Source organism: Ooceraea biroi, chromosome 14, assembly GCF_003672135.1.
Source record: "Ooceraea biroi isolate clonal line C1 chromosome 14, Obir_v5.4, whole genome shotgun sequence".
NCBI classification, from domain to species: Eukaryota; Metazoa; Arthropoda; class Insecta; order Hymenoptera; family Formicidae; genus Ooceraea; species Ooceraea biroi.
Genome location: NC_039519.1, coordinates 8,196,033 through 8,209,665, shown reverse-complemented (window position 1 = coordinate 8,209,665; position 13,633 = coordinate 8,196,033). Strand labels below are relative to the sequence as shown.

Genomic DNA, 13,633 nt, shown 5'->3' with positions numbered 1-13,633 from the left:
CGACGCCCTTCCTATTAGCTAATTCTGGACGTTTTTCCTGAATCGTCTGTCTTTAATTCGTCCCAGTTGCGAGCAGTACTTATCCTCCTCTGCATTTATCGTTTGTGTGTGGTAGGAGCCCATATATAGGATTCCTTTTCCAATCGCCACCAGACACAGAGCATCGGCTTTTTTGGATGAAGGCCAGCTTTGGAGTGGTTAATGCTTGGGTTTCATTTCGCTTACCCCAGGAATGCTTTTTCGTTTCTACATTGTTGTAAATGATCCATTTTTCGTCACCCGTCCTAATTGCTTTCAAAATGGTACGTTTTTCGTTGCGCTTGTACAGCGGTCGCAGATTGGAAATGACGATCCATTAATTTTCTTCGGCCCAAAATTATGCGGACCCATACATCATAGCGACTTACGTAACAAGCTTCACTAATGACGTGGACAGTTGGTTTTTTCCGATATTTTCAGTATCTCGTGCTAGTTTTATTCACGTGTCGTGTAGGCGGGGTTTTATTCTCGATCAGTGTCTTGATTTGGTCATCATCAGTAGTAGACGGGTCTGCCCGGCGTTCTTGTCTTTTAAGGTTAAAAATCACCAAGCTCTAACGCTTAGCGAAAAACCACTTACGCACCGTTTTCTTTCAGCAAAGCGCCTTTCCGTAAACAGAAACAGTATCGAATTTGTAGGCTTTGTGAGGCATTTTTGCCTTTCCGGTAAATAGAAAAGCATCAGTGTCTAAAATGTTTCTTTGTTTTTCTCCATCTTCAAAAGAGTACAAAACTGACAACGAATCAATTTATCTGCAACAACTTTCTTTTCCTAAAGATGCGCTTGAATGCCTACCTTTAGGCATATGTATTTGGCTCGTCCGGAAAGTTACGTGCCGATTTTGAAGGAAAATTCAAGGCAAATTTTTTTTATGTCGATAAATATTTATTGACTTATGTATGCACGTTTTGGTTTCACAACTTTTTCCATCTTTTACGGCAACTGGAAGATTTCATTCTCCCAGAATTCTTAGGTTTTCTCGGCGAAAACTCCTCAAGGTGGTTTTTTATGTCGATCAAAGAGAGTCGAAGTTCTTGCCGCTAAGAGAAATTTTGCAAAGACTAAATACAAAGTGAAAGTCTGAAGTGCATGTCTGGTGAATAGGCTGGGTGAGGTAGAACATCCCCAGCCAAATCCAACAATTTTTGTTGGGCTAGTCAAAGCACATGAGGTCTGGCATTGTCCTGATGGAACATCGACGCCCTTTCCTATTACGCTAATTCTGGACGTGTTTTCCCCTGAATCGCTGTCTTTAATTCGTCCAGTTGCGGAGCAGTACTTATCTGCATTTATCGGTTTTAGGTTGGTGTGGTAGGGCCTAATATAGGATTTGCTTTCCAATCGCCACCAGACACAGAGCATGTGGGCTTTTTTTTTGGATGAAGGCCTAGCTATTCGGAGTGGTTTAATGCTGGTTCATTTCGCTTAACCCCAGGATCTTTTTTCGTTCTACATTGTTTGTAATGATCATTTTTTCGTGCACCCCGTCACTAATGTGTTCAAAAATGGTACGTTTTCGTTGCGCTTGTCGCGAGTCGGATGGGAAATGCGATCCATTAAATTTTTTTCGGCCAAATTATGCGGAACCCATAACATCATGCGACTTACGTAACCAAGCCTTCACTACATTATCGTGGACAGTGGGTTTTCGATATTTCTAGTTAATCTCGTGCTAATTCACGTGTCGTGTAGGCGGGTTATTCTCGTCAGTGTCTTGATTTGGTCATCATCAGTAGTAGAGAGTCTGCCCGAGCGTTCTTTGGTCTTTAGGTTAAAATCACCAGGCTCTAACCTTAGCGACCACTTAGCACGAGTTTTTCAGCAAGCGCCTTCTCCGAAATCAGAACATATCGAATTTGTTGCTTGTGAGCTTTTTCCTTTCGGTAATCAGAAAAGCATCCCAGTGTCTAAAATGTTTTTTGTTTTCTTCATCTTCAAAAGAGTACAAATGACACGAATCGAATTTATTATTGAACAACTTTTTCCTAAAGATGGTTGAAACTGCCACCTTTAGAGCATATGTATATAATCGCATTTTTCATAACCTTGAATATGTCAGACATGTTCGAACCCCATCTATTAAAATCGGCACGAACTTTCCGGACGACCACAATCATGGACGTTGTCCATGGGCAGCCTCTGTGCCGCGAGTGCCCAAAATTTTCAGAAAAATTAATATTAGCGTGCAAGGCGGTATATTAACTTATATAACTCGTTAGGCCTAATCATTAGAGTCGAGTAAGATCGAGTCGTGCCCCGCATAGCGGTGCGGAAGCGGAAACACGTATTCATGAGCGTGTAAATTTGAATGCTGTCAAAAGCTGCGGATCCTGTTCGGTTTCTGCTGCCAATCTGCCGTTAGATTCCGCGCGCGCAGATCTTGCTCGGTTTCTGCTGCCGATCTGCCGTTAGATTCCGCGTGCGCAAATCCTGCTCGGTTTCTGTCGACAATCCGACTTCAAGCCATGTTTGCAGATTCTGCTCGGTTTCTGCCGCCAATCTGTTCTGAGATTTTGCGAGCAGGCTCCGTTACATTTCTGGCACCAATTTGTCGAATTAATCGTTAATAACAACTTCTGTATCAAATTTGTTGTCTTTTGGCTGGCAATAGTTGATAGCAGATAGTTAGCATCATCTGCTCTCGGCAGACTTGGCTATCTGGGTACGTATGCTACGTTAAAATAATGTCGGAATAAAAAATTATATGGAAACATATTAGTAACGGTCGGTCTGCCAGAAATAATAATAGTCGCGGTAAAAGCAAATGCGATACGGACATGGTTCATTGGAAATTTAATAAGATTAAATTATTATAATTAGACTCAATTAGATTTCACGCGCGTGTCGGACCTTAAGTACATACGTACCTTGTCATACTTGAAGAGTATATTATTGGTCCAAGCGTCACCGTGGTTCACGACGGCGTAGGGTTCCGCGAGTGTTCCGTCAACCGCGCTGCACATGTTATCCTTCACATTATCGGCGAATTGCTGGACTCTCTTGACATAGTGCTCGTCCTCGTCCGCTAAAGCCTGCAACATATGGCAAGGTATTAGATGAGCGAGTGAAGAAGAGAACTTTCTCTTAAGTACACATGACGATACGTCGTGAAGCTACGAGGACCGGTGTAACACAAGGTGTACCTTGATCACGACTTTAGCGAGCTCTTTCGAACGAAAGGCATTATTATTGTAGAGTTTTCGTCGACGAGCGGTTCTTGCATCCGTTGAAATTTTTCAAACATCTCCGGATTCGCGGCGCGTATGACGAAGCTGTACGCGTGTAACTCGCCCAAGCAGCGTAGCGCCAGACTAACGTGCGGATAATCCAGTATCTTGGAACCCTTCATCACGAACCCTTGAAGGGACAGATCTTTCCAACATTAGGATCTGCAATAAATTACACGCGTCGTTTATCTAACGTCTATCTTTCTTGTTGTTGTCTGGGATATATTGGGTCATTAAGTATGAAACTTTACAAATAGAACATAAACTTTTGCATTTTTGGCACATGGACATGATTTATTTTCAATCGAAGTATGCGCCCATATTATCTACACACTTCTGCCATTTTAGTGGTAGTTGGTCTATGCCTCTACTATAGAAGCCAGGAGTACGGGAATCGATGAAGTCGCGGAAGGCTGTTTCGACTCCTGTTGAGAATTGAAGAATTTTCCCACCAACAAGTTGTCCAAATTCCGGAAGAAGTGATAGTCGGTAGGTGATAGATCTGGTGAATATGGTGGATGACGGAGAGTTCCAATTCCAACTCCTGTAGCTTTGCCACGGTCAGTCGTGCAGTGTGCGGTCGAGCATTATCATGCAACAGGATTGGCATTGACCGATTGACCAATTTCGGTTGTTTAATAGCAAGTTGTTGCATCATTTCGTCCAGTTGCTTGCAATATACTTCAGCCGTTATCGATGTACCAGGTTTCATAAAGTTGTAGTAGATAACACCTGACCTGGACCACCAAACAGTCACCATAAGCTTCTTCTGTGTAATGTTGGGTTTCGCGTGATGTCTCGGTGGTTCATCAGCGTTCAACCACTGATGGGAGCGTTTACGATTGTCGTAAAGTATCCACTTTTCATCGCAGGTCACAATTCGATTCAAAAAGATTCATTTTGTGACGGGAAAGCAAAGAAAGGGAAGCCTCTAGACGTTGCGCCTGCTGCGCATCGGTCAATTCGTGCGGACCCATTTGTCCAACTTCTTTATCTTACCAATTGCAGCTAAATGAACCAATATGGTGGGTATGGAAACATTGAATATCGATGCCAATTCACGTGTACTTGAGATGGATCGGACTCTACTACGGTTCTTAAGTGATCATTATCCACCTTCGTCTTTGGTCTTCCACGTGGCTCATTAGCGAGGCTAAAATCTCCATCTCTGAAGTTTTTGAACCAATTGCCCACCATTGCTTTAGTAGTTGAACCTTCACCAAATACAGCGTTAATATTACGAGCTGTCTCCGACACTGTGGTTCCACGGCGGAACTCATATTCATAAATCACACGAATTTTGGACTTTTCCATAGTTCTATAAAAAAGAATCCACCAATAAAACTAATGAAGATATTTGAAGAAACAAATATGACATTTGAAGAGCGAACATACATCTATCACACTAACCTAACCTGATACTGACGTCTGGCGCCAAATTTGAGATAACAAATGTTAAAGATGGCGCTTTTACATTTGTAAAGTTTCATACTTAATGACCCAATAGTTGGAGTGTAGGTCCATGAACTCGTACAAATTAATCTCGATAATTATAGCTGCATAAGATCTTCGAAATTTATGATGTGTCTGTCAGGTGATAAGAATTACGAGTTTATTGGATTCACGTAATATACAGGGTGTTTCCTCTAACCGTAGCACTCAGAACATCTCCGCTTCCTTTGACGATATGAAAAAGTCAAAGGACGAAAATTGTTCGATTCAAAGAGACTAGTACTCTGGTAAGAAAATTATTTTTTTACTGTGACCTTTCACAAGATATCAAGGTCATCAACATTTTTTTAAACGAGATGGTATATTTTCCTTAGCGAAATGATGTAGCTTGTAAAAAAACAAATCCAACCATACAGAATATGTTGACCTTCATTTGCACGGAACATACTCAACGAATCATTTCCTGATGGCTGGATGGACGTGGTGGAAGAATTTCTTGGCCGGCTCGATCACCAGATCTTACGCCTCTTGATTTTTTTCTTTGGGGACGCCTAAAACATGAAGTTTATCGCGATATTCCGACAACACCTGAAGATACGCGAGAAAGAATTCAGCGTGCGTGCACCGCAATTACTCCGGAATCTCTCAAAAACGTAAAACAATCGTTTATTCATCGAATTCGAAAGTGTATCGAAGTAAACGGTGATCATTTGGAACATCTGTAAAAAAGGTATATCTTTGTAGTTATACATACAATAAATAGAGTTTCTTTTCCTAAACGTGATTTTTGTGGTTCAAAGTCATTTGAAGGTCAACATATTCTGTATGGTTGAATTTGTTTTTTTACAAGCTACATCGTTTCGTTAAGGAAAATATACCATCTCGTTTAAAAAAATGTTGATGACCTTGATATCTTGTGAAAGGTCACAGTAAAAAAATAATTTTCTTACCAGAGTACTAGTCTCTTTGAACCGAACAATTTTCGTCCTTTGACTTTTTTCGTATCGTCAAAGGAAGCGGAGATGTTCTAAGTGCTACAGTTTAGAGGAAACACCCTGTATACAGGGTGTCCCGGGTTTTAACCGACAAACTGCGGGAGCATACTCTACTAGTAGAAATAAGAAAAAATTCTTATATCGAGTTTGCTTAGAAATGCTTTATTACAAAGTTATAAACCAATATTGAAAAGAAATATGAGATAAGTAACAACGGATTTTTTCACAAAATAAAAATTATCTACGCAATGATTTAGTGACGCATTTCAAAATGTTGTCCTTGCACATCGATACAAGCTAGACATCGACGTAGTACAGAATTTGTTACGGTACGACATTCCTGAAAATTTGGTTGCATCTCAGTAACTGAATTAGTAATTCGTTGCTTTAAATCTTCAAGCGAGATTACTTCTGTACTGTAAACTTTATTTTTTAAAGTTCCCCATAAATAAAAATCAAGAAGCGTAAGATCTGGTGATCGAGCCGGCCAAGAAATTCTTCCACCACGTCCAATCCAGCGATCAGGAAATGATTCGTTGAGTATGTTCCGTGCAAATGAAGGTCAACATATTCTGTATGGTTGAATTTGTTTTTTTACAAGCTACATCATTTCGCTAAGGAAAATATACCATCTCGTTTAAAAAAAATGTTGATGACCTTGATATCTTGCGAAAGGTCACATTAAAAAATAATTTTCTTACCAGAGTACTAGTCTCTTTGAACCGAACAATTTTCGTCCTTTGACTTTTTTCGTATCGTCAAAGGAAGCGGAGATGTTCTGAGTGCTACAGTTAGAGGAAACACCCTGTATACAGGGTGTCCCGGGTTTTAACCGACAAACTGCGGGAGCATACTCTACTAGTAGAAATAAGAAAAAATTCTTATATCGAGTTTGCTTAGAAATGCTTTGTTACAAAGTTATAAACCAATATTGAAAAGAAATATGAGATAAGTAACAACGGATTTTTTCACAAAATAAAAATTATCTACGCAATGATTTAGTGACGCATTTCAAAATGTTGTCCTTGCACATCGATACAAGCTAGACATCGACGTAGTACAGAATTTGTTACGGTACGACATTCCTGAAATTTGGTTGCATCTCAGTAACTGAATTAGTAAGTCGTTGCTTTAAATCTTCAAGCGAGATTACTTCTGTACTGTAAACTTTATTTTTTAAACTTGCCCATAAATAAAAATCAAGAGGCGTAAGATCTGGTGATCGAGCCGGCCAAGAAATTCTTCCACCACGTCCAATCCAGCGATCAGGAAATGATTCGTTGAGTATGTTCCGTGCAAATGAAGGTCAACATATTCTGTATGGTTGAATTTGTTTTTTTACAAGCTACATCATTTCGCTAAGGAAAATATACCATCTCGTTTAAAAAAATGTTGATGACCTTGATATCTTGCGAAAGGTCACATTAAAAAATAATTTTCTTACCAGAGTACTAGTCTCTTTGAACCGAACAATTTTCGTCCTTTGACTTTTTTCGTATCGTCAAAGGAAGCGGAGATGTTCTGAGTGCTACGGTTAGAGGAAACACCCTGTATAGAAAATGTCTCTTTTATCTCCGCGTGATAAGATAAGATTCACCATAATTATACAGGTTTTACCTTGCTCCGTTTTTCTGCATTGCATGCAGATCGAGCTTCTGTGCCTCTCGCGTGAAAAATCCTTTTATCGAAATGTCAGGGCTATTACGTATTAAAGTTACGTACTATTCAAGTCAAGTTTTTCAAGAAGTGTACGTTTACTTTCGCGAGCGAGCCATCTAATTACCGGACAGCCTGCTCTATACGTTCATACACACGCACACATATAGGAACACTGCATAATGTACTTAGAATCGATTATATCTGCTTGTATCACCGAATAGAAACTTGAAAAGCGTCGAAAAAATTGCGGAAGATACACCGTCGAACATATCGCTCCTGTCGGCTGTTTTCTTATATAAACTTTGTACACGGTAACTTTCGAATGGAGAACCCAAGGGTTGCAATTTAGAGAGAGAGAAAGTCCGAGAACGCCTCTTTCTTCTTTTCTATCGCAACATAAATCTCGATGTCGAGATTAATTGAATTTTAAGATTCCATAATTCGAGAAAACCGTTTGCACGATAAAACGGAGTCCATTTCTAAATGCAGATCAATCACTATCGAAAGATATTGCGTAATTGCAAAGGTTAACCGGGCTAAGGCTCATTTGATAATATTTAAACCAGTTTATAACACGTGCACACATACAGACACGAATGCGTACGTGCATAAAGCACTGGATCAATACGCCTTTACAGTCGCGTTTCCTTTCGCGATGACGTCTGTGCAGATCGTATTCTTTCAATGCGCGAGGCTTATCAAGAAGCTCTAACAGCGTTACGAAATTTATCATCCTAAAAATATGCAGAATGGACAAAAATACTCAAAGTTATCGCCGAGATGATAACCGATAAGCGTGCAGCGATATCACGAGTCACAATTGAACAACATCTGGAATTGTTTCGCACGAACTTAAAACTTTGCGTCCCGTGATATCGTTTTCGAGATTCTTCTTCTTTATTTAGCTCCTTTGAGAGAAGTTACGTTGTACAACCAGTTTTGGGTACTTCGGCGTCTGTGATACGTATTCGAAAAAAGAAGAAATTGCAGGCTGTGCGAGCGTAAATAAATGTAAAATTTACATTACGCACGCACACGCACACGCTCTTCGCACGTATCACGCTTGATTGCAATCGACTATTTAACGATGGCACGTGTAATTACCTCTTTTCCCATTTCACCCTCGGCGTCGTAAAAAGTGGGAAAGCGCTCGATGATCCCGTGTTCCTTTAAAGTCTCTCTGAAGGTAGGCACTGCCTCCTGATAGAAGAACATTTCGCGTTGGAACATGTTTGTGAAATCCGGCGCTCCGGGTATGAGAATTGCGCGAGCGGTCTTTACAATCAACCGCCTTTTCTCGATCTCGCCATTCTCGTTGCTCTCGATTGTAACGCGATAAATGAGACCGACATAGTTGTCACCTTTTTTGGCACCGTTGGTAATGGTAAAATTTTGGAGCTACTAATTTGGACTTTTTTATATACCTCGTTAGGTAATTATGTAATCGTTCTTCCAAAATGACGTCGTCGCTTGCCATATTTAGACTTAATTCGACTAATAACTCGCAAATCGAAAATCGCGCGATGTCACTTGAATGTTTGTTAAGATAGCGCTCTAATAACAACGGACGGCTCTGTCTTCTGTCTCGCTGGAGACTCGTCGAGTGGGATGTTTATGTGATCTGCTGGAGCTTGCCAATGCCGGGCGTCACTGCGGTGGTCGTGGACGAACGCCACTTATATCAGTTTGCTTGTCGGCGATAACTTTGAGTATTTTTGTCCATTCTGCATATTTTTAGGATGATAATTTCGTAATGCTGTTAGAGCTTCTTGATAAGCCTCGCGCATTGAAAGAATACGATCTGCACAGACGTCATCGCGAAAGGAAACGCGACTGTAAAGGCGTATTGATCCAGTGCTTTATGCACGTACGCATTCGTGTCTGTATGTGTGCACGTGTTATAAACTGGTTTAAATATTATCAAATGAGCCTTAGCCCGGTTAACCTTTGCAATTACGCAATATCTTTCGATAGTGATTGATCTGCATTTAGAAATGGACACCGTTTTATCGTGCAAACGGTTTTCTCGAATTATGGAATCTTAAAATTCAATTAATCTCGACATCGAGATTTATGTTGCGATAGAAAAGAAGAAAGAGGCGTTCTCGGACTTTCTCTCTCTCTAAATTGCAACCCTTGGGTTCTCCATTCGAAAGTTACCGTGTACAAAGTTTATATAAGAAAACAGCCGACAGGAGCGATATGTTCGACGGTGTATCTTCCGCAATTTTTCGACGCTTTTCAAGTTTCTATTCGGTGATACAAGCAGATATAATCGATTCTAAGTACATTATGCAGTGTTCCTATATGTGTGCGTGTGTATGAACGTATAGAGCAGGCTGTCCGGTAATTAGATGGCTCGCTCGCGAAAGTAAACGTACACTTCTTGAAAAACTTGACTTGAACAGTACGTAACTTTAATACGTAATAGCCCTGACATTTCGATAAAAGGATTTTTCACGCGAGAGGCACAGAAGCTCGATCTGCATGCAATGCAGAAAAACGGAGCAAGGTAAAACCTGTATAATTATGGTGAATCTTATCTTATCACGCGGAGATAAAAGAGACATTTTCTATACAGGGTGTTTCCTCTAACCGTAGCACTCAGAACATCTCCGCTTCCTTTGACGATACGAAAAAAGTCAAAGGACGAAAATTGTTCGGTTCAAAGAGACTAGTACTCTGGTAAGAAAATTATTTTTTAATGTGACCTTTCGCAAGATATCAAGGTCATCAACATTTTTTTAAACGAGATGGTATATTTTCCTTAGCGAAATGATGTAGCTTGTAAAAAAACAAATTCAACCATACAGAATATGTTGACCTTCATTTGCACGGAACATACTCAACGAATCATTTCCTGATCGCTGGATTGGACGTGGTGGAAGAATTTCTTGGCCGGCTCGATCACCAGATCTTACGCCTCTTGATTTTTATTTATGGGCAAGTTTAAAAAATAAAGTTTACAGTACAGAAGTAATCTCGCTTGAAGATTTAAAGCAACGAATTACTAATTCAGTTACTGAGATGCAACCAAATTTTCAGGAATGTCGTACCGTAACAAATTCTGTACTACGTCGATGTCTAGCTTGTATCGATGTGCAAGGACAACATTTTGAAATGCGTCACTAAATCATTGCGTAGATAATTTTTATTTTGTGAAAAAATCCGTTGTTACTTATCTCATATTTCTTTTCAATATTGGTTTATAACTTTGTAACAAAGCATTTCTAAGCAAACTCGATATAAGAATTTTTTCTTATTTCTACTAGTAGAGTATGCTCCCGCAGTTTGTCGGTTAAAACCCGGGACACCCTGTATACAGGGTGTTTCCTCTAACTGTAGCACTCAGAACATCTCCGCTTCCTTTGACGATACGAAAAAAGTCAAAGGACGAAAATTGTTCGGTTCAAAGAGACTAGTACTCTGGTAAGAAAATTATTTTTTAATGTGACCTTTCGCAAGATATCAAGGTCATCAACATTTTTTTAAACGAGATGGTATATTTTCCTTAGCGAAATGATGTAGCTTGTAAAAAAACAAATTCAACCATACAGAATATGTTGACCTTCATTTGCACGGAACATACTCAACGAATCATTTCCTGATCGCTGGATTGGACGTGGTGGAAGAATTTCTTGGCCGGCTCGATCACCAGATCTTACGCTTCTTGATTTTTATTTATGGGGAACTTTAAAAAATAAAGTTTACAGTACAGAAGTAATCTCGCTTGAAGATTTAAAGCAACGAATTACTAATTCAGTTACTGAGATGCAACCAAATTTTCAGGAATGTCGTACCGTAACAAATTCTGTACTACGTCGATGTCTAGCTTGTATCGATGTGCAAGGACAACATTTTGAAATGCGTCACTAAATCATTGCGTAGATAATTTTTATTTTGTGAAAAAATCCGTTGTTACTTATCTCATATTTCTTTTCAATATTGGTTTATAACTTTGTAATAAAGCATTTCTAAGCAAACTCGATATAAGAATTTTTTCTTATTTCTACTAGTAGAGTATGCTCCCGCAGTTTGTCGGTTAAAACCCGGGACACCCTGTATACAGGGTGTTTTCTCTAACCGTAGCACTTAGAACATCTCCGCTTCCTTTGACGATATGAAAAAGTCAAAGGACGAAAATTGTTCGGTTCAAAGAGACTAGTACTCTGGTAAGAAAATTATTTTTTAATGTGACCTTTCGCAAGATATCAAGGTCATCAACATTTTTTTAAACGAGATGGTATATTTTCCTTAACGAAACGATGTAGCTTGTAAAAAAACAAATTCAACCATACAGAATATGTTGACCTTCAAATGACTTTGAACCACAAAAATCACGTTTAGGAAAAGAAACTCTATTTATTGTATGTATAACTACAAAGATATACCTTTTTTACAGATGTTCCAAATGATCACCGTTTACTTCGATACACTTTCGAATTCGATGAATAAACGATTGTTTTACGTTTTTGAGAGATTCCGGAGTAATTGCGGTGCACGCACGCTGAATTCTTTCTCGCGTATCTTCAGGTGTTGTCGGAATATCGCGATAAACTTCATGTTTTAGGCGTCCCCAAAGAAAAAAATCAAGAGGCGTAAGATCTGGTGATCGAGCCGGCCAAGAAATTCTTCCACCACGTCCATCCAGCCATCAGGAAATGATTCGTTGAGTATGTTCCGTGCAAATGAAGGTCAACATATTCTGTATGGTTGGATTTGTTTTTTTACAAGCTACATCATTTCGCTAAGGAAAATATACCATCTCGTTTAAAAAAATGTTGATGACCTTGATATCTTGTGAAAGGTCACAGTAAAAAAATAATTTTCTTACCAGAGTACTAGTCTCTTTGAATCGAACAATTTTCGTCCTTTGACTTTTTCATATCGTCAAAGGAAGCGGAGATGTTCTGAGTGCTACGGTTAGAGGAAACACCCTGTATATTACGTGAATCCAATAAACTCGTAATTCTTATCACCCTGACAGACACATCATAAATTTCGAAGATCTTATGCAGCTATAATTATCGAGATTAATTTGTACGAGTTCATGGACCTACACTCCAACTATTGGGTCATTAAGTATGAAACTTTACAAATGTAAAAGCGCCATCTTTAACATTTGTTATCTCAAATTTGGCGCCAGACGTCAGTATCAGGTTAGGTTAGTGTGATAGATGTATGTTCGCTCTTCAAATGTCATATTTGTTTCTTCAAATATCTTCATTAGTTTTATTGGTGGATTCTTTTTTATAGAACTATGGAAAAGTCCAAAATTCGTGTGATTTATGAATATGAGTTCCGCCGTGGAACCACAGTGTCGGAGACAGCTCGTAATATCAACGCTGTATTTGGTGAAGGTTCAACTACTAAAGCAATGGTGGGCAATTGGTTCAAAAACTTCAGAGATGGAGATTTTAGCCTCGCTAATGAGCCACGTGGAAGACCAAAGACGAAGGTGGATAATGATCACTTAAGAACCGTAGTAGAGTCCGATCCATCTCAAAGTACACGTGAATTGGCATCGATATTCAATGTTTCCATACCCACCATATTGGTTCATTTAGCTGCAATTGGTAAGATAAAGAAGTTGGACAAATGGGTCCCGCACGAATTGACCGATGCGCAGCAGGCGCAACGTCTAGAGGCTTCCCTTTCTTTGCTTTCCCGTCACAAAAATGAATCTTTTTGAATCGAATTGTGACCTGCGATGAAAAGTGGATACTTTACGACAATCGTAAACGCTCACATCAGTGGTTGAACGCTGATGAACCACCGAGACATCACGCGAAACCCAACATTACACAGAAGAAGCTTATGGTGACTGTTTGGTGGTCCAGGTCAGGTGTTATCTACTACAACTTTATGAAACCTGGTACATCGATAACGGCTGAAGTATATTGCAAGCAACTGGACGAAATGATGCAACAACTTGCTATTAAACAACCGAAATTGGTCAATCGGTCAATGCCAATCCTGTTGCATGATAATGCTCGACCGCACACTGCACGACTGACCGTGGCAAAGCTACAGGAGTTGGAATTGGAAACTCTCCGTCATCCACCATATTCACCAGATCTATCACCTACCGACTATCACTTCTTCCGGAATTTGGACAACTTGTTGGTGGGAAAATTCTTCAATTCTCAACAGGCAGTCGAAACAGCCTTCCGCGACTTTATCGATTCCCGTACTCCTGGCTTCTATAGTAGAGGCATAGACCAACTACCACTAAAATGGCAGAAGTGTGTAGATAATAT

At 39.7% G+C, this 13,633-nt stretch overlaps 1 protein-coding gene across 2 annotated transcripts; it reads right to left on the bottom strand.

Annotated features, from left to right (window-relative positions):
- Positions 1-2,470: 2,470 nt before the first annotated feature.
- On the bottom strand, positions 2,471-8,973 carry LOC113563360. Of its 2 annotated transcripts, XM_026974834.1 has the most exons (3): positions 8,798-8,973; positions 8,478-8,573; positions 2,471-3,072 (listed from the first exon to the last, which is right to left on the bottom strand). In XM_026974834.1, the coding sequence occupies exons 2-3, from the start codon at positions 8,487-8,489 to the stop codon at positions 2,863-2,865; spliced, it is 222 nt and encodes a 73-aa protein (XP_026830635.1). In that variant the 5' UTR covers positions 8,490-8,573; positions 8,798-8,973; the 3' UTR covers positions 2,471-2,862. The 2 variants fall into 2 exon arrangements, with proteins under 2 accessions (XP_026830635.1, XP_026830634.1); XM_026974833.1 differs by lacking the exon at positions 8,798-8,973 and having other exon boundaries at positions 8,478-8,751.
- Between the last annotated feature and the right edge of the window lie 4,660 nt (positions 8,974-13,633).